Below are 19,615 nucleotides of genomic sequence, written 5' to 3'. Positions count from 1 at the left end.
AGTTTACCCTATCCTAACAAATCTGTGTACTTTACAAATGTTCTTTAAATCGTAATGTTTTATTAATGATAGTAACCAAAAGAACCAGTTTACCGTAAAGTTAGTTCTTTGTTTCTTTTTAATGCCTGGAAGACTCCCTCCTGTATTCCTTTTCTAAATCATTTTTTATCACTTCCTTTGAGGATAAGGTTTTTTTGTAGGGGGACTACATTTGTATTTTTTGTCAACTTTTGCAACAGTTTGCTAATAAAATCTTCTACTGTTAATCATGTTAATAAATGTAATGTCTTTTGAGAGTGTAAATAATTCTGTATATGTTTGGCAGTAAATAACCACTGAGTAATAAATGTAATTCAAAAACTAAATATATTCCTTTTTGATGCTTTTTCCTTGCACAATAACTTCATGAGTTATCTTGGAGTAAAATATTTAGCAGTTCAAGTTAACCCATGTTGTATAAAGAGTAGTACGCACAGAGTTCATTTAATATGTCCATAGGGAGAAACATTGCAATATATCCATAGAAGTCTCCTCTCCCTTTTTTTTTTTTTTTTTTTTTTTTTTTTTGTGTGTGTGTGTGTGTGTGTGTGGTGGGAGGGAGTTCTATGCTGTGAAATCTTAATTGGAAAATTATATTATTATTATTATTATTATTATTATTAACTACAGCTGCCTTAATGTACAAAATTTAATTTGCTGAAATAGATTTTCTGTGATGTTGCAACTCTTTGTAAAGCATATAATATGCAATAAATGTTTTATACAGGGAAACAATTATATTTATTTCAGGGCATGGAGGAGTGTTATGAGAAAGGTCTTGTACGCTCAATTGGGCTATCAAATTTCAACAGTGAGCAAATTAAACGAGTGCTTGATATATGCAAAGTTAAACCAGTCATGTTACAGGTACTTCCTAATTTTTATTAATAATTTATTAAAGCTTATCCAAATTAGAATTGAGTTAAAAATATTCTGTATGAACATTTTAATTTATATTATTGTTTGCATTGTGTGCATGTATACTTGTAAAACTACAGTAATTTCTTTGTAAACAAGTATAAAAGTAACTAATAGAACTGTAGTTACTTTTGTACTTGTTTGCATAGAAATTTTACTAACTACTTTCTATGTATAAAAGTAACTACAGTTCGAAATATTTGAATTAAACCTAACTGAATGTTAAAAAAATTCAGTGCTCTCTCTCTTCTTCTTCTTCCCCCCCCCCCTGTTAAAATTATGGAGTTAAAAAAAGAAATTGTTTTAAATATTTCCACCTTTTTTCAATTTTTAATGCGATTAACCTTTAAAAGTGGCTCTGTTTGAAAATTTTCATTGGTCAGTTATGAAGGTAAATAAGTGTGTAATGTAAGATTATCTTATTTAGTAATTAAGGACTGAAAATTTGGTAAAACAGCTTCAGTTTGCAAAATAACTTCATGTTTTCTGTTTTTAACAAAAGGAATGGCTTGAAACACAATAATCATTTGATAATAAACATACACATGAAATGTTGATTTCATATATGGAAACAGCAGTCTAATTTTAATTTATTTTTGAAAGAGCCTACCAGCGGCCAAGCGGTAAAGTAACTGAACTCTGGCAGTTCAGTCTGGGGTTTGAATCCCGGTGAATGGCCTGGCTGCATGGGTGTTTTCATGGTTTTACCCATGTATAATGTGGATACAAGCCAGTTTCTAGTAGAAAGTCCTCCACAAAGGCATATCTCCTCTTAGGCAGATAGTCCTCGAGTTCTTCACCATAATCAAACAAACCAAATCAAACCAACCATTTTCAAAGCAACATTATTTTGCTAGAAATTTGAATTCTTTCTTAATTTGTTTGTTGTGTGTTTAGCTATTTAATTTCTTTGCTTTATAACCTCAAGCATTATATGTATTTCTGTAAACTACAATTCCTCGTTATCTATGCAATAAAATCTGATAAAATTTAGACTGACTAAAAATAGTTTTATTGGCTATTGACAAATGTTTATTATATTGCATAAAGCATCTTATTGCTTAATAATTCAAGTTTAAAAGTTGTACACAGTAATTAGATTACATGTGACCTTTGGTGCCAGTACAAGAAGTGTTGTGTGCACTGGGATTGATATACTCCAAGACGTGTTTTGTGAAAGTTTTCTCATTTTTAATGAAACAGAAATTGTATCCAACTGTAAATTCACCTTAAAAAAAATTAATGGTGCCCACCATCCAACAGATATTTTAGAATGTGCTTTTAAGGTTGGGGTCCCCTGCTCTAAGAAGTGTTGGCTCACAAAAAGTAAAAATGTAGTGTGTATTATTTTTAAAAATATCGTTCTGCAATAAGTTAAAAATGTTTGAACTGATTTGTGAAGCTTATTAAAGGCTTTTGATTTTAAGAACATGAAATCACTTAGCTTGCATTTGTAGAGTTTTAACACTTTTTATATTTAATTTTGATGAAAAAAGTAAAGTCAGACAGTTTAAATAGTTATTTTTTGTACAAGAGAAAATAAATTCGAGTTATTATACTGCAACCTAATTCAACAATCAAATGGCTGCTGTCTATAGGTAAAGCCGAAAACAAAGAGAGACAGATCCCTTAATCAGCTTTTTCACCTCCTGATAATTTACTTATATTATTTTGCTCCTAGAAGAGCACTTATCCTTTCCCAATCATGAAAAGTATTTTAGATACAACTGTACTCTAAAGGGCCATTCCCACTGGGGTTTATCTGAGCTAACGAACACAACTAACGTAGTCGACCCATCTCCAAAGCCAGTTTTTCCCAAAAGGGCAGCAAGTTGAAAAATCTGAACTGCAGGCACAGCGAAGCTAGTCGACACATGGAACCGACTCCGTTAGCTCATATAAACCCCAGTGGGAATGGCGCTTAAAAGGAAACTGTATTAAAATTTTTATTTAAATGTTCTTGATTAAGGATAATTATGAGTATCTCATTTAACTCTTCCTTTTTCATGAACTTGGACAAAAGGCTTCACAAGTTGTTTTCCAGCATTGACATCAGGGTGTTGATAGGTCAAGCTTTTGATTCAAGCAGCTAGTCATGCAGAATTTTATCAAATTTGATGCCAGATGTTTTTAAATATGACTGTCTATTTCATTAGACTTTCTTTGCTTAGGAACCTTTTCAAAGAATAATAAAAGTAATGCATTTGATGTTTATTAAAGAAAACGAAAGTACCAAATGTCTTGTTTTGCTTGAACAGTCGTATGAATAGTACAGTTGGTTGAAAGTAAAGATGTTACCGATTGACAGTTTGGCCCAACCTATAGTTGACCATACCTGAGGACCAATCAAACTTTAATATAAGAAAAAGAGATCCAGAGACAGCAAAGGAAGAAAACAAATTACATATGACTCACTATTTAATATATCACTTTATTTTACAGCCGAGAAGTCAGTGTGATGATTGGCACTGCTTTTCTGATACAAGTTTATCAATATTCACTGTAACTTCAGTAAGGCGAAGTCTCAGGCTCGATTCCAGTGAATAACTTTGAACGTAATTTCTTGTTTTCAGTTTAATTTGGTTGAGAGCAAAAAAAGCATTTTCACACATATATGTACTGTCAAACAGTTATAACATCTGCAGAGAGGATTTAAGCAGTTTGGAGAAACATTATTGAAGAAGTCAGTTTACAGAAATTTTCAGAGACATCCCACTTTTTAATGTAGTAGAAATGTGTCTGCCTAAAGGTCGAATTTCCATTTGAAGGTTGCAGAGCATTTCATTACCTTCAGTCTCCATGGAATTGTTTAACAATGCAAGTTTAGGCTTTGTAAAATATTTATAATTTTAAGATTAAAAAAATTTCTGTGGCTGTGCATATTAGAATGATAAATTTTATATGAATATTATTCAAATATTAAAAATCATAATTGATGTGACCCAGACTTAATAGAATTTATTGCTTCTGCATCTAACTAATCCGTTAAATTATTGAAAGTTAAAATTATTTGTTAGTCATGTATGAAAACTCATGTAGGATATCATAAAATTGCAACCTTTTTAAGTATGAATCTAAGGAAACAAGCTGAAAGTTAATACTGGCGTTATAGTTGTACAATTTATTAATATCTAGCTTCAAGAATTAAGATTGCATTTCTTCTAAAGTAGCTGTAGAACAAAACAACCTTGCAGGTCCAGCAAAATTTTAAATTTCTGAAGATAAGCAAGTAGTCATGAATTTACAGTAAATGTATGTGTTGTAATGAACACGGAGAATTAAAATATTTTAATGAGTTAGTAAATTTACTCGCATAGTATAAAAACTGTTATAATTTTACTTTCCTGCTTTATTTCAATTCACCTAGATTAAATCTTTTAGTCAAAACTAGTTTCTATCATTTATCAATTTAAAACTGATTTTTGTTGCATTTTTATTTTGACTTGTGACTTGTATTATTACATCTCTCTAATACATAGTTAAATTCATCAATATAGCACTAACGCATTTAAAATTTTTATTGCATGTTTTTTCACTAATTCATTTTTTCTAAAGTATAATGCATTATAATTTTTCAGGTTGAATGCCATCCTTACCTGAATCAGAACAAACTTATTGATTTCTGCAAAAAGCATGACATAGCTGTTACTGCATATAGTCCTCTTGGTTCTCCTGATAGACCTTGGTAAACATTCATTTATAGCATCTTTTGTTAGCCTTTTAAATTTTCATCTATTATTTATCTATTTATGACATGAATATTATTTCAGAAATTATACTAGTGTTGGTGCTCATGAAGGCTACATAATATCTGTGATATTTCAAATTAAATTAAGGGTAGGAAGGAATTTGCTTACTTTTTCTGTAGCTTCAATGTCTAGGACAATTAGTTGAATCTTCTATCATATTCTTTCATTCTTAAGAAATTTTAATTCATTGATGAGCACCAAGCTGCACATAAATCATCTGATAAGGATAGTTTCAAACATGAACTGATTATCATTAATTATCACACATTTCTGTCTCCAGTAGCATTTAATTCTTAGCTGTAAAAATCAAAATGCGCACAACAAGTCCTCTCAAGTGGCATGATAGCAACTCAGGAGCTGAAAAATATAACCTATTCTTGAGATGACATCAGAAAGCATCTGAAAGTGAGACTTCTTCATGAATCATGACATCGAGCTTTATAAAAATTCACTTTTATGAAAAACCTAAATTTTTACCTTTCCTAGTTATCAAAAGAAATACAAAGAAGATTTTGCTTTTGCAAAGAAAGGTGGAAAGTGATATAGTTCAGTATTTATTTTATACTATCACTGAAGAAAAGTATAAATAATTATGGTGTAGAATGCTAGTTTGAAGCAATATGTACAAGTACAGTGGATGGGGATGATGGTGCTAGTAGTGAATTTTCTGGCACAAATAACCCGAAAGATTATATGGGGCAAAATGATGTTAGATGCTTCTAATCACAAATTACATACAGGCATAAGTTATCATTAAACACAAGTTTTTTTAAACTTGTAGAAGAATTACATAGCAGAGTTACAAAATTAAATTATGTAATAAAAATTATGAGATGAACAGATATGTGTTGAGGAATGAACACATTTCTGTGATGTTATTTGTTTATTATGTTAAAATCACGTATTATGTGCCTTATATTTTCGTAGCTGCCTGTGCTTGTATTTTAATCATATTCATCATGTGTCGCCAACTCTATATTTTTACCTACTGTTCCATGTACATGCCTTATGGACTTGTGATTTTTATGCAATTTTCTGTTCTTTTATGGGCCTTTTTTTTTTAAACCTTAAAACTTTTAATTTTGTATTTATATTGATATATTCGAAATAATTTATTTTTCAATGAATGTAAGGTAACCTAGGTAACTCCAGTGATGCATCATTCTACTGATGAGATATTTAAATTCTTAAGTTTTTACTTCATTATTGTACAAAAATTATTTAAACATGGGAATATGATCATTATTACTAATACTGCACAGTATTAGAATTTTCTGTTTGTTACAAGAAATATTATTCAAATAACATGTGTCAAAATCCAAATATTTAGATAAAAAGCAAGTTTTATAGGAATTATTTTTGCATGCTGGGCTTAATTACAAAATGGGTTTGGGGGTTCCCAGGGACATTCAGCACTTCAAGGTGACGAGCTTACAGGGAAACTTGGTTCTCTCAACAAGGGCAGCAGAGGTGTTAAGCTGTGACTAGAAATTGGTCTTTAAGATAAATCAAATGCAAAAATAGGTTATTGCAAATCATGTGATTCTTTGATATAATGAACAGAATATGAAGTGGCATAAAATCACCATTTGTTACATTTATAATAAGTATTACTCTTCATTAAATGATGAATGATGGTCGAAAGCTAGTCCGAGCTAAATCGGGAATAAAATTGTCAAGACTGTTTTAGGATAAAGCTGCTTTGACTCATCAATCTAAAATAACAATCCAGGATACCTGATGATTTTGTTTATTTGAGGAGATATTTCTCTAGGAAACATAACACTGAATAGATTCAATTCCTACTTCTTGGTGCTCAGTAAAAATACTAATATCACATACTCTTTCCGTAATCGCATTTTTTGCTGTACTTTTTAATTATCTCTTTCGAGATCTGTGATTATTAATACAAGTTTAGGTACTCTTCTGTTATCAGGACCAGATTAGAAATGTCTGTCTTTGTGTACACATGTGTATGCATGCACATACTTATACATGCATTTAGGAACACATCCATCCATATATACATGCATACATTTCCAGACCCATTTCTATAATAGAGCAGTACCAAAATTTGTATTATAATAAACTATCAATCAGTGTCCCTTTTTTGGTGGTGCTATCCTGCAGTGCAGGCTGTGCAAGCCCGCTTCCACTGTCCCTGACTGTCGTAACTTTCGAACAGAGTAGTTTACACATGCAAGTTTTCTGTGATGCAAGTGCATTAGGAGGAGCAAATAACATTAGCAGTCCAAAGCTTCTTATTAAAACTTTTATAAGACAGGTTGTAACCAATCTTGACTTTTGAATCAGGCCAGGCAGGCATAGAAATTGTAAACAGATTGTATAAAAATCTATTGGATAGAAATAAGGTAACATAGGATATCTATTCCTTTTTTCTTGTACTGTAAGCTGTATCTCTTTCATTATCACATTCTAAAACTCAGTTCACCATAGTCATTGCCAGCATATTTTAAGTTTTCTGGTATGTGTGTTCTATTTTCAGTTTTAGGAATTGAAACTGAATCATACATATGTTCTTTTAGGTTTTAAGATATATCTGGGAATTTGATTTTTTTCCTTGAAAATCTGGAAGCAGTCAGAGATTTCATGCAAAATAATGGGTAGTTACTTAATGCCATTTTGGTTTATGAAAGATTTTACAGGAATGTTGTGTTTTCACAAAGTGGGAGAAGCCTAACTGAATCTTCCATACAAAGTTTTGTTTTAGGCAAATTTTTTAACATAAGGAAATTTTGAGTCTCTGGATAGTAATGAATAATTTTTTTATTGTTATTTCTGTCAGTTTTTATGTTATGTTCAAGTTTTTTGTTATTAAATTCACTCAAGGTATCTTCATGTAATTTTTTTATAGGGTTAAACCCGATGAACCTTCACTTCTGGAAGATCCCCGAATCAAGGAAATTGCAGAAAAGCACAAGAGAACACCAGCACAGGTATATAATACATTCATTCCAAATGTTATTTATTTTTCATAATACTTTGATTTTTTTTTATGTACTCCAGTAGAAGGTATTTTATACAACAAAATGCCATTTATGCAAACTAATTGGTGTAAACCATTTTAAATAATTCATAATATTGTACCAGGCATTAAAAGGAGAAATAATGCGATTAATAATACTATTAAATAAAAGCATGTATTCTAATTTGGTAAAACGCTTTAACATGTAGCTGTAGTATAAGTTAATTAAAAATAAATGGTACAAAAAGAAATCACCCATGTGACTATTGTAACAAGTTTATTTCGCAAATACAGGAGTAAGAGAAAAGATGATCACAACTTTAAGAGGAACTTTTCCAAAAGTAAGGCCCACCAGCGGCCGAGCGGTAAAGTCGCTGAACACTGGTAGTTCGGTCCGAGGTTCGAATCCCACGAACGGGCTTGCTGCATGGGCGTTTTCGTGGTTTTCCCCATGTGTAACGTGTATACGAGCCAGTTTCCCTTAGAAAGTCCTCCACGAAGGCATCCCTCCCCTTAGGCAGATAGACCCCGAGGCTTTGCCATAATCACACACACACACACACTTTCCAAAAGTAAACTTTTTTTTTTTTTTTAACTCGACACATGGTGAAATGTGACTGCAGATACTCACTAAATATAAATAATAGGGAAAATGAAAACTCATTTTGATCTTTGATATTTACAAAAAAAAGGTTTGATTTTTTTTGTAAGAATTGTTTAAAATGAATGGCCACTGACTGCCATGCATGCATCACAAACAATAGTGATTGGTATGCACTCTTAAAGATACCCAGTATGTCACATATTTCTCCAGCTGCAAAGCTAGTTCTGGTGACAGGGTCTTCTGGGATAGTTAGTCTGCATCTCATAAATGAGACTCTTCAATCTGTGAAAGATAGAAATTAAGGCAGGAGAGATCTGTAGAACTAGGGGGCTAACAAAAGTTGCCCTTATCCTTGCCTTGAGCCCTGAGGGCTGTGGAATAAAGTGGCAAACTTGGCTAGGCAGTTTTCCATGGAAACAACATTGTGAATGTATTGGCTTATGCTGATGATCTCTCTTATCTCTTCTTTATTCTACTCAAAAGAATGAATGAAATACAGAATAACTGGTAGTTAATCTCTTTATTTGTGTTGCCGAAGATCACAGTTTCTGTGCCCAAGCCACAAGGGATGCTTATCAGCCCAAGTAGAAGGTATACATGTATCCCTTATATGGACTGCAGTGGGGGAAAAAATGAAATACCTGAAATATTTGGATGAAGTTATTGATGATCAGCTAAATTTACACTTACATAATTCCTGTCAAACAGTATGGGCTCAAACTTTGGAACTCCCTAAACAGAACATCTGTCAAATATAGTGTCCTTTGAGTGTTTAGAATTATGTATCAGACATGCAGAAATGCATAAGTTATGTATGTATAGTTCTCATTTACCAAGTATGCTTCCCTGATTAGTTATACATAATATTTTTCCTTTTAACATCTGGTGGGAATATCATACTTTCCCAACCAGTGCTTCAAATGTGCTTGCTGGAATTCCCTTCCCCACACTTCATCTAATTGGAAGGGTTATGGTGCATTCTTTGAGACAGTACGAAACCTGCTCATGCTAGGCAAAGTTATACAAAGTCATTGATCAGCTTCATCTTCCATCCTCCATGATATAAATTTTAAGTGCATAAACAAATAATAATAATTTCTGGGTTTAAATTTATTATGCAGATTTAAGTATATGGAAGGGAGGAGTGCTTTTGTGAAGGACTTTGTAATAGAAAATGGCTCACATTCACATTACACATGGGGGAAAACAAAGTGTTGTGTTAACCTTATTAGTGATCTTATTGATACATTACTACAATTCATCAAAATCTGAGCTATTTGTGTTCATTTTACATCAAAAAGACAAATCATGTTTAGTATTCAATTGCTTTTTTCATTTTCTATGCAGTGTTCTTTCAAAATTTGTTGCTTTTTTATAGCTATGCTGTTTAATTATTATAAATAATTAGTTTTAAATATGTATATTTTGACTAAATTACAGATTTTGCTTCGGTTTAATGTTCAGCGAGGAGTAGTAGTTATACCAAAGAGTGTTACTGAAGAAAGGATTCGTAATAATTTTGAAGTAAGTTATTTGAAGTCAATCTGTTTTAATTAACATTATTGTTATTTTAAAAATCGGGCAGTTCAGAACCAACACCAGAGCTGATGCAGCTGCACTAGGTAGCAGAATTTAGGAGAGGCAAAATCTTTAGAATTTAGGGAAGTCACTGAGATGCCATTGTTTAGAATTTAGGATGTCTAGCACTAGCACTTGATAAGCCTTGGGTTTATTTATTTGGGACTTGGATTAGCCCTAAACATGTGTAGGAAATAGATATAAGTATAATAAATAACTAAACATGTATAATTCAGGTGTCAGTGTGCGATAGAAGCAAGACAGAATTTAGTGGAACAGCATATCTTTAGTCGCCAACTCGGGATACATCACCAATAGTGTGTAGTGGACTTTAGCTAAGCTTTATAATGATAGCCATGAATTTGAAGGTTTATGGATATTGCAAACAGAACTCTAAATTTTGCAATTAATGAAATTTGTGGAGGGGTGATAAATGATATAACAGAAAATTTTCAATTACAATCACAATGTTCCAATCATGAATCAATTAACGGACATTGAAGTATGTAGTATGATTCTAAGGCTATAATATATCACTACCAAATGTGAAGAAAGTGACAGAGAGATTGCTGAAAATGAGAAAAAAATTTGAATGACAATTTAGTAAGAGTCAAAGACACGACAATTATGGGACTTGAACTATGGAACTTTGTAACTGAACAATAAAATCATGTCTATCTATGGAAGTAAAGAGAAAGTATTAACCCAAAAAACTAAGCAACTTAAATAACTTAGATTGAGAAAAAATGTAATAAAGCAAACAAATAAATATTGAGGTTTTATTTATTCCTTTAAGGTTATAAAGACTTCGTTATTTCATAAACCACTGTTTCATATTTTGAATTTTAGGTATGTATGGAATTTTATGGTCCCCATGATAAATCACCAATGATAGTTAAAAACTATGGCCAAATCATTATTTCCTAACTGTTGCAGTTTCGTTGAGTCATGTTATTTATTGTGAATTCTGAATTGCTGCTGTTTCATTGAGCCACGTGTTATTTATCATGAATACTGAATTACTGCAGTTTTGTTGATCCACATGTTATTTATTGTGAATTATAAAGTGCTTATCATATTATATTATTTAATACTTTCTGTTCCAAAAAGGTTTCTATTTTTAATTTACTGAGAAGTGAAGAGATTCCATAGTTTTCTTTCAAGAAAGAGATATTTTGCCTTGTAATTAAACCTGTGAAAATGGTCACAGAAAATCTGCATCAGTGCAAATATATGGCTGTGCAACATGAAGAATTGCAAATTTAAAACATGCATTTGATCTGATAATTGGTTTAGTGGATCAAGAATTCCACTTGCAACAGTGCTAAGATTTATTTACTGTTGGGCTGAAGAGCTTACTTCAATTAAGTAGTGTGAAAAGTAGTGCAACTAAATATCAGCGATAAAACAATGCTTGAACAATTTCATTGGAACAATTTCATTAGAGAAGAATGTTGTTTGGATCTCCTCCCACAACCTAAAAAGAGAATAGTTTTGAGAAAATAGTTGAAATCGATGAGAACCCATTCGTTTGACAGAAAAACATGAAGGGAGGATTCCACCCCAGTACTGGGTATTCAGCAACATATGCCATGAAACTGGTGAATGTTTTGTAGTTCAGGTAGTGAAAGAAGCAAGTGCTTTGATGGCAAAGGTGGTCAAATATGTAGAGGAGGAATCCATAATTTATTCTGACTGTTGGCAGGCTTATAAAACTAAGGATCTTCTAAAGCAAGTTATTATCATATGACTGTAAACCATAAATACTACTTTTTGGATAAAACTACAAGCATACACATGTAAAACATCAAGAGACTGTGGGGTTCTGTGACGTGGCGGAATCAAAAACAAAAGAGACCCTGCTCACCATCATCTTCAATCATAGCTAGTAGAATTTATGTGGAGACATTGGGACGACAAAAGCATTTGATAACATATTAAAAGCTATTGTGGAAGTATGGTCGTCCCAAACTTCACTTTTTCACCAAGATGTCAAAGGGGCTACAAACTTCCAATAGGTTCCAAATTTTATAATTTCTACATGTTGTCTTACTTGATTTAAACTAACAGTCAAATATCCAGAAAATTTCGGTATTGCCGAAGTTGCAATGAGTCTGGATCTCGAACTATGTACCATTAACATTTTTTAAAGTATTTTTCAATGTCTGTTTATTGAGGTAAAGATTTAAGTGATAATAATGTATATAATTCATGTGAAAAGATTATCTTCTAATTTATAATATTTGAATTGCAATTTTATAGTCATTTATTATTTGCTTAACTAACTGAACTTGCCAGTTTTAACTGAAACATTTATATGCTTTTTTAATCAGGCACTCACAATGGATGACTTCTCTCTTTAAATACTATTTCAAATTCAATAGCTTTTAAGTCAACTGTGGAATTTCTTAAATTGAAATTATTTAATGTCGTCATATTTCTTTATGTTTGGGAACGTTTTTGCTGGAATATTTCTTTTCGTGTTCTCACTGCACAATGTACTTTAGTAATTAAACTTATTAGTTGTTATTGTTTTAATAACTGTTCCTTTATCTTGAATAAAGTATCTAGGATGCATTTAATATTTAACAAAATTTGTGTATATTGTTTCAAATCAAGTATGCAGAGTTTCATAAAAATTAACTAACTCATTGCTAGATGACATGTTAATGATTACAGTCTATTAGAGTACATAATATGTATCATAGACAACATCTTTTGTAAATTATACTAATAGTTCAGATGATTATAAAAATTATAAATTAGGTCTATTATGAATTACATGAATTAGAAATATTATAAATTTACTATAGTTTGCAGCATTGCTATAAGAAGTAAATTTATAAATTATTATGAAGCATAAGTATTACTTTTGAATTGCTCAGTTAATCAAGCAAAGTGTAGTTATTGAAAGATAAGTATTTTATGCTATGTCGTGTATCAATGCTTATGAGAACTGGCAGTTTGTGAGGCTGTAAGAAATAAAAATGCTGCGAAAGCTTTCCATAATAGCTGTAATAATGGAAGGACTGTGATATAAACATTTACCATGCTAGAAATGCTAATTGCTCCCCAGTATTCTCATAAATATGTATGCAAATGTGTTTTCTGTGAGAATAATTACTCTTATTTACTACCACACCATCTTCTAGGTTTTGAAAAGTCATTTAAAGGGGCATTTTGATGTTAGATGAGGGTAAAAAAAGTTTCTAAAAATTTCTCAGTGATCAAAGTTTTTGTTTTTGTTTTAAATACACCAAAAAAAATTGTAAAAATTATCTTCAATAGTCATTGCTTGTGCTTGTCATTTTATTTCTATATCAGTTCTGTTAGATGTCAAAATTATGTTGCAGTCTCTTTATTAAACTTTCAAAGGAAACTATTAGGTATTCTCTGTTTAATTCATAAGTTAGTGTTTATATTTGATTTTTGTAAAATTTCTAGATATTTGATTTTGAGTTAACCTCAGAAGAGATGGCTACAATCAATGACTTTAAAGAAAAGTATCGTTATTGTCATTTGAACTGGTAAGTGTTTGTTCATTTATATATATATAAACTCTCAACTCTTGAAGTGCAAGATCAACTTGTCCCATCTGTATATAAATTTTGTTTTGAACTTAATAGACTATTCCCAAATATGTAAGATAAAAAATATGTAAATCAGCTTTATAATTTATTAATAGCCTCTTAATTCCTCATTTTTCATTTTGGTATTTCGTTGAGTATTTTGTTTCTGTATTCTAAGAATAACAGCATTTCTGGACTGCGCCATTTTTAGATTAATCTATGCCATAAAGCTTGCGTAATGCTGATCACATAGTTTACTGGGAACTTGAACTCTGAGAACTGAAACCATTCTAACTTCAACCAAAACCTTTCTCTTTAAGAGACTGCCATATTGGGTAAATACACAAATACACATGTTAGCTTCTTTCTGTGTGTTTTTTGGACTTCTTGTGCCCTCTTCCTATCACAACAGTATCGAAAATGTAAATGTTTCTGAAATGGGCACAAATAATGTGCCAAGCTGTGTGTGGCCGCAACATGTTTATTGAAATAAAATTGGATTTAATTTGCCTTGGCTGCCAAGTTTCTTCTTCAGTATGGATCTACCTTCTACACCAAACAACATTGCTGCATTCCTACGTCTCAGTGTTCCAGCATCAGTATTTCTAAATTTTGTTTTTATTGCATTTATGTATAAGATTAATAAAATTTGTACACCATGTATTGTGCTTAGAATGAAGTAAATTAGAGAAGAGGGAGAAATTTTAGGATAGAGAATCATGAGGAAGAGGAAATATATCTGCAGGACAATATTGTATTTATTGGTATCATTAATTTGGACCATGTCTTTACAAGAACTATGGTTGTTCATGTTTACTGGAGTGGTAAACTATTCAGGTAGAGATGATCAGTGCCTTTCAGTGTTACAAATAGATCCTGATAATATGTCAGTGCTAGCAATACTGGAAATATTATTACCACACAGTAAGTACTATAGTTAATTTTATGCTGGTATGACTTATCTTTTTGTTTCCATCTCTATTGCCAGTGACTCTTTGCAAAGTATGCATGAGTTTGGCTGTTGACATCTTGACAAGTTTTCATGTTTTATGATAGATTTGTATTTATTTTATGGTAATAAATAACAAAATAGGCTAACAAATATTCTCTATTTGTATAAAATTAATTTTAATTGCAAATATAAAAGATTAATTATTGCTGCAAACTAATTTATAATACCATTTAAATTCTAAGAGCATATATAAATTAAGTGTACATATCTAAAGCCATGAAAAAATATATTCTAACAGCAATAGTGCAAGAGAATTATTTAAATTTAATTCAAATAATTCTTGTGAAAAAATATAATATTCCAACAGCAATAGTGCAAGAGAATTATTTAAATTTAATTCAAATAATTCTTGTGAAACAAAATAGGCTAATACGTAGATAAATTTTATGCAATTATGATCTATCTAAAGTTTTTTATATTTGTTATATATGTATTAGTATAATTTCCATGAATCAAAAAAGTAAAAATTGCTAAAAAAATTTGCTTGGAATTAATCTAAGTTTAAATATTTCAACTATATTATAAAATGATTTTTGAACTATTGTTTATAATTTTTAGGGTGGATAAGTACACTAATATGACATTTTTACTTTGATATATGTAGATCCTCTACATAGTGAATTCTTAAAATATTTTTCGGTATTTATTTCATATAAAAAATCTTGTATACTATATTTTCTGTTGTCTGTGAATCACAGTTTCAGAGCTGTAATGAAAGTAATCTGGTCATTTGCATACTTAAAATGAAATTCTGAAACAAAATTAAACTTAATGCAAATTTTAAAGGCTAAATGCATATAAAAAAAGTTGCGCAATTTTTAGCTGTGGCGCTTTTTTTTTTTTTTTTTTTTTTTTTTTTTTTTTTTTGGTGTGTGTGGGTGGGTGGGTGGGTGGGTGGGGAAGCCATTTCTCGTTATCAAAGTGCAGTGAAGTTAATCATAAGGTTTCCATATGCTTTATCATATATTAGTAAAAGAGAAATGGTGTAATATTTACAAGGTTATGTACAAAAGTAAATCATCCATTTCAACTTGAAATGTTTTACACATTTTTGGCACATTTTCAAGCTTTTAAAACATATATATTACAGCATCAGAAAACCAGTGCAGTTTCTCTTTACCCTTTGAGGTTTGGGAACTTCTTCTTTTACCAAGTAATACTGAAGAGTCAGAATGAAAAGTTTAGTGTCTGAGGGTTGTTGAGTGTCTTTTTGTAAATAATGCTTGATTAGAGTTTTAACATTTTGGGTTATTGCATGTGTAATATTTTGTTACTTAGTTTATGTTGGAAAAATATAATAATCTTAACCACTGTAACAAAAGATAGAGTTTTAACTGTAACAAAGAAAGGTTTTAGATATATATCTTTATCTACTGTAACAAATTTAAAAAGATAACACAAATTAAAATGTATTTCATCTTTTAAAATTGTTCATAAAACTTTTGCTTCCAATCATTTTCATCACTTGTTTCACTTTCTAACGTATTCATAAAAGTTATCCTGTGTTTTGCTTTATGTTTGTCTGTATTTATTTGTAGATATTGGTTCAAATGACAGTGTTTTTAGTGAATTTGATTTTCAACACTTCATCGATCTAATACATTACTAGCATTTATCTGTACATGTTCAGTAGAGTGTAATATTGAATCTTGAGCACATAATAGATAGAGAGCATATGTTCCTAAAATATGAATGGTGATGTAAATAATAAAATAGTGTTAACATCTAATAAAGCCCCTTAATATTGTTTTAAGATGTGTAATTTCTTAACAGGAAAAGAACCATTGAATATATTCATAAAAGAATGTTTCTTGTTTAAGAGAAAAAGTAGTTTTTGTGCAAAGCCATGCAGAAGTGGGTCAAAATATTTTCTCAAGGCTGCTCCATAGCAGGTGTCTTTTTCAAACTGAGACAGATTCAACAGCACAGCAGTGGAAGAACTGATTCATTAAATACAATGTACACAATGATAATAACATCAATAACCATACCTGTTTGATCTACTGCAGAAACATTGTGGAGGCAGATGTTTTGTAAATCTTAATGATGTTCAGCGTTAAGTACTATTTGGTCTGAGACAGCAACCCGCAGAATTTTATGCAGCTAGGTCTGAAATGCTGACAGAACGATTGGACAAATGTATTAGTGATTTTGAAGATAAAAGTAATTTTCAGTTGAATGTCTCGTTGGAGTGTGACTGCCTTTTGTGACTTATGATTTTTTTCATATTTTAAAGTTGTATTATATCCTAATTCCACATTGGTTGAAACAGGCTTGTTAGTATCCTTTCCAAACCACTGCAGAGTGGTGAAATCAGCCTCTAAGCATACCATCTTTAGTGGAAAAAATTGTAAGCTGCATCATCTGAGAAACTGGAAATATTCCAATTGTGTTATAGATTTCATTTATCTATTTTAATGGTCCCTCCTACCAAAAAGTACAAGTTTAAATATTGAAGATTTCAAAGATATTTTTTTTTCATCCAGTCATTTTCCATATTAAAAATGCTGAATAAATCAACATATTTCCTGCTGTATGTGCATCAATGCCGTGTTTTCTTTTTTTAAACCTTAAATGTAATAGTCATCAATTTTATCTCAGGATAACAGCATACCCAAAATTTATCTGTAAATTGACTTGATTTATTCATGTGTTTAGTTGCCTTTGACATTATAAATATTTGTATGGGCATAGAAACATTACTTTAAAATGAGGGCCGTAATTGTTCCTGATTCTGTAAAAGTCATTTTCACAGCTCGCTAATGTTTTTTTTAAATGCTATGTGTTAGCACAAAACTTCCCTCACTGCTTTCTGGTATTTGACTTGCCGCTTTGCCCTTATGTGTTGTAAACACATGTATTTTGTAAAGTATATTGTATTTGAAATATTTTAAATATGTGTTTATTACATCATTTGTTACTGTTGTTATAAATTCTGTTATACATATTTGTAACTGTTCCCAGCTTGCAAGTACCCCACTTAATAATATTAAAACTTTTAATGTTATTATTATTTTGCACTATATAAAGTATCTTGCATTTCATATTACCTTAAAGTTTACATTTATAAGGCTTGGAATTGAAATCTTAATTTTACATGCTAAGGAAATGTATTCACATTTTTCTGTTTTTAGGCTCAAGAATGACTCTAATTATCCTTTCCATCTGGAATTCTGAAGCATTTTTTCACAATATACCTAATGCTACTGAAATACCTGATCAGACTACCATTTTCAATGGCTTTTGTTTGTAAAACATTCTTTTCTATGATTAAAATTATTAAAAATATAATTTAATGTGTTGCTATTTATTTTGTTTTAATTGTGTTCTGGTAATAATGAACATCTTAAATGTTACAGAAAGAGGTGACTTTTTATGACTTTAATATGGTGCATTTTTCAAGGGTATTTAAGAATTCATAATGTAATAAACTGTGATTGTTTAGAAAAACTGTAAAACGTCGTATGTTAAATAACCTCCCAAAAAATTCTTCGCGTACCTCAGCAATATTTTAAATGTTTGTCTGTGAAATTGCTACTTCCCAAAAAAATGGGAACACATAGTTATTTTCATGATTCTCAAAGCTGACTATGAGTTACAGGCTTACAAATCTTCTTACTTTGCTGCGAAATCTCTTGGGATGATCATTTATTACAGAATGCAAGGAAGTCTTGAAATCCCGGCAGATGATCAATATGGATTTAGAAAACATCTATTGACTACAAGACAGTTTGTGAGAACATGCAAATTGCACTGCATAACACACTGAATTTTGCTGTTCTTATGCTAGACATGGCCAAAGCATTTGGCATGAGGGATCTTTCAACAAATTTACCATGAGGAATTCCTTTTAAGGAAATTGTCATGATTCTCCCCTCCTTTTTCAAAAACGGTATTTTTGCTGTGAAATGTGGGGATAACATCTCAGATATGTATCACATCGTGGCAGAAGTGCAGCAGTGTTCAATTTTGAGTCCAATTCTGTACATAATTTACATGAATAGCTTTCCAAAGGCTAATCAGGATCATAATGCCCTGTTAGCTTGCTACACAGATGTTGCTGCCATCTTAGCCAAATCAAGAAAACCTGAACATATACCCTCTACAAACACCAAAGTTAGATTCTTGCCATCCAAGAGTGGTATAAAACCTGAAAGGCTCGCATGAACCCCAACAAATCGCAGATACACACGTACTGCTCATTCGGAAACTCAAGTTAAAAATTTAGCCACTAAAATTTAAATCATTTTTGGAAAGCCAGTACCAATTGTAAACAACACTTAAGTACTTGGCAATCACCATCAACAGATCCTTCACTGTGGTACACTCACCTAATTTTGGTTTTGAATGTGAAATGCCTCAAAAAAAGAACTTTCTGTTCTAGTTAACAACCCTAATTCCAATTCATCTTTGCCTTCAGCCTTTAAAAAAATAATGTTTTAGTTCTGGTTTCATCAACAGATGGCGCCAGTGGCTTATTTCCTGTCCAGGCTTTCTTATCTTATCTAATCATTATATCTTCTCGTTCATTTGCGCAGCTGAGGATAATTGTTCGGTAAAACCATCAAAAGTAGTCCTGTGAAAATTTGAAAATATAACGCTGAATTTTGTTGTTTGACTTCTAAATTAATATTTGTTTGGCGTGTTATTGTATCTTAATCCTTAAAACAGTTGGAATTACACACAAACCCTCTTTGTGATGAAATTCTTTAACGAATAGATATTGATACTCGTAAGTTATATGAAATGGAATTAGGTTCTGAATTACCGACCTGGGCAAAGTTTACAGAATTGATAAACAAAAGATGCCAAGCTTTGGAAAACATAAACAAAGGTTTTGAAGGAAATGAATTTAAACTGGAATTAACTCCGAAATTCAGAATGCTAATAGTAAAAAATGACAAAAATAATTGTATGTTAGGATGCACCAAATCGCAACCCCATTTTCAGATGTAAAAGGTTTATTGAATCAAAAGCTGACGAGAGATTAAAATACGTTAGAAAGTTTAATCTGTGTTATAACTGTCTTGGATTTCATGCAATGTCTAAATGCAAGAAAATTCATTTAAAGTGTAAAACATGTAACAAAAATCATAGTACAATGTTACACGGAGTGAATTTCCCGTTCGAAAAGCAAAAACAAAACAAAAATTATCATGA

General features: G+C 31.1%; 1 protein-coding gene across 1 annotated transcript in view; it reads left to right on the top strand.

Moving 5' to 3' along the window:
* The window catches only part of LOC118187337 (aldo-keto reductase family 1 member B1-like), a 56,354-nt gene extending 38,608 nt beyond the window's left edge, over nt 1-17,746 (top strand). Inside the window, exons 6-11 of the mRNA XM_035357537.2 lie at nt 790-906; nt 4,536-4,642; nt 7,582-7,663; nt 9,737-9,820; nt 13,319-13,401; nt 17,590-17,746. Coding sequence (XP_035213428.1) covers nt 790-906; nt 4,536-4,642; nt 7,582-7,663; nt 9,737-9,820; nt 13,319-13,401; nt 17,590-17,632 — 516 coding nt within the window. The 3' untranslated portion in view covers nt 17,633-17,746. The remainder of the gene's footprint in view (nt 1-789; nt 907-4,535; nt 4,643-7,581; nt 7,664-9,736; nt 9,821-13,318; nt 13,402-17,589) is intronic.
* Nucleotides 17,747-19,615: the final 1,869 nt, after the last annotated feature.

This window comes from Stegodyphus dumicola, chromosome 1, assembly GCF_044657685.1.
Source record: "Stegodyphus dumicola isolate Sdum_Otavi_A_Nest chromosome 1, ASM4465768v1".
NCBI lineage: Eukaryota > Metazoa > Arthropoda > Arachnida > Araneae > Eresidae > Stegodyphus > Stegodyphus dumicola.
The sequence above is the reverse complement of the archived record's forward strand: the minus strand, read 5'-3'. Positions and strand labels throughout refer to the sequence as shown.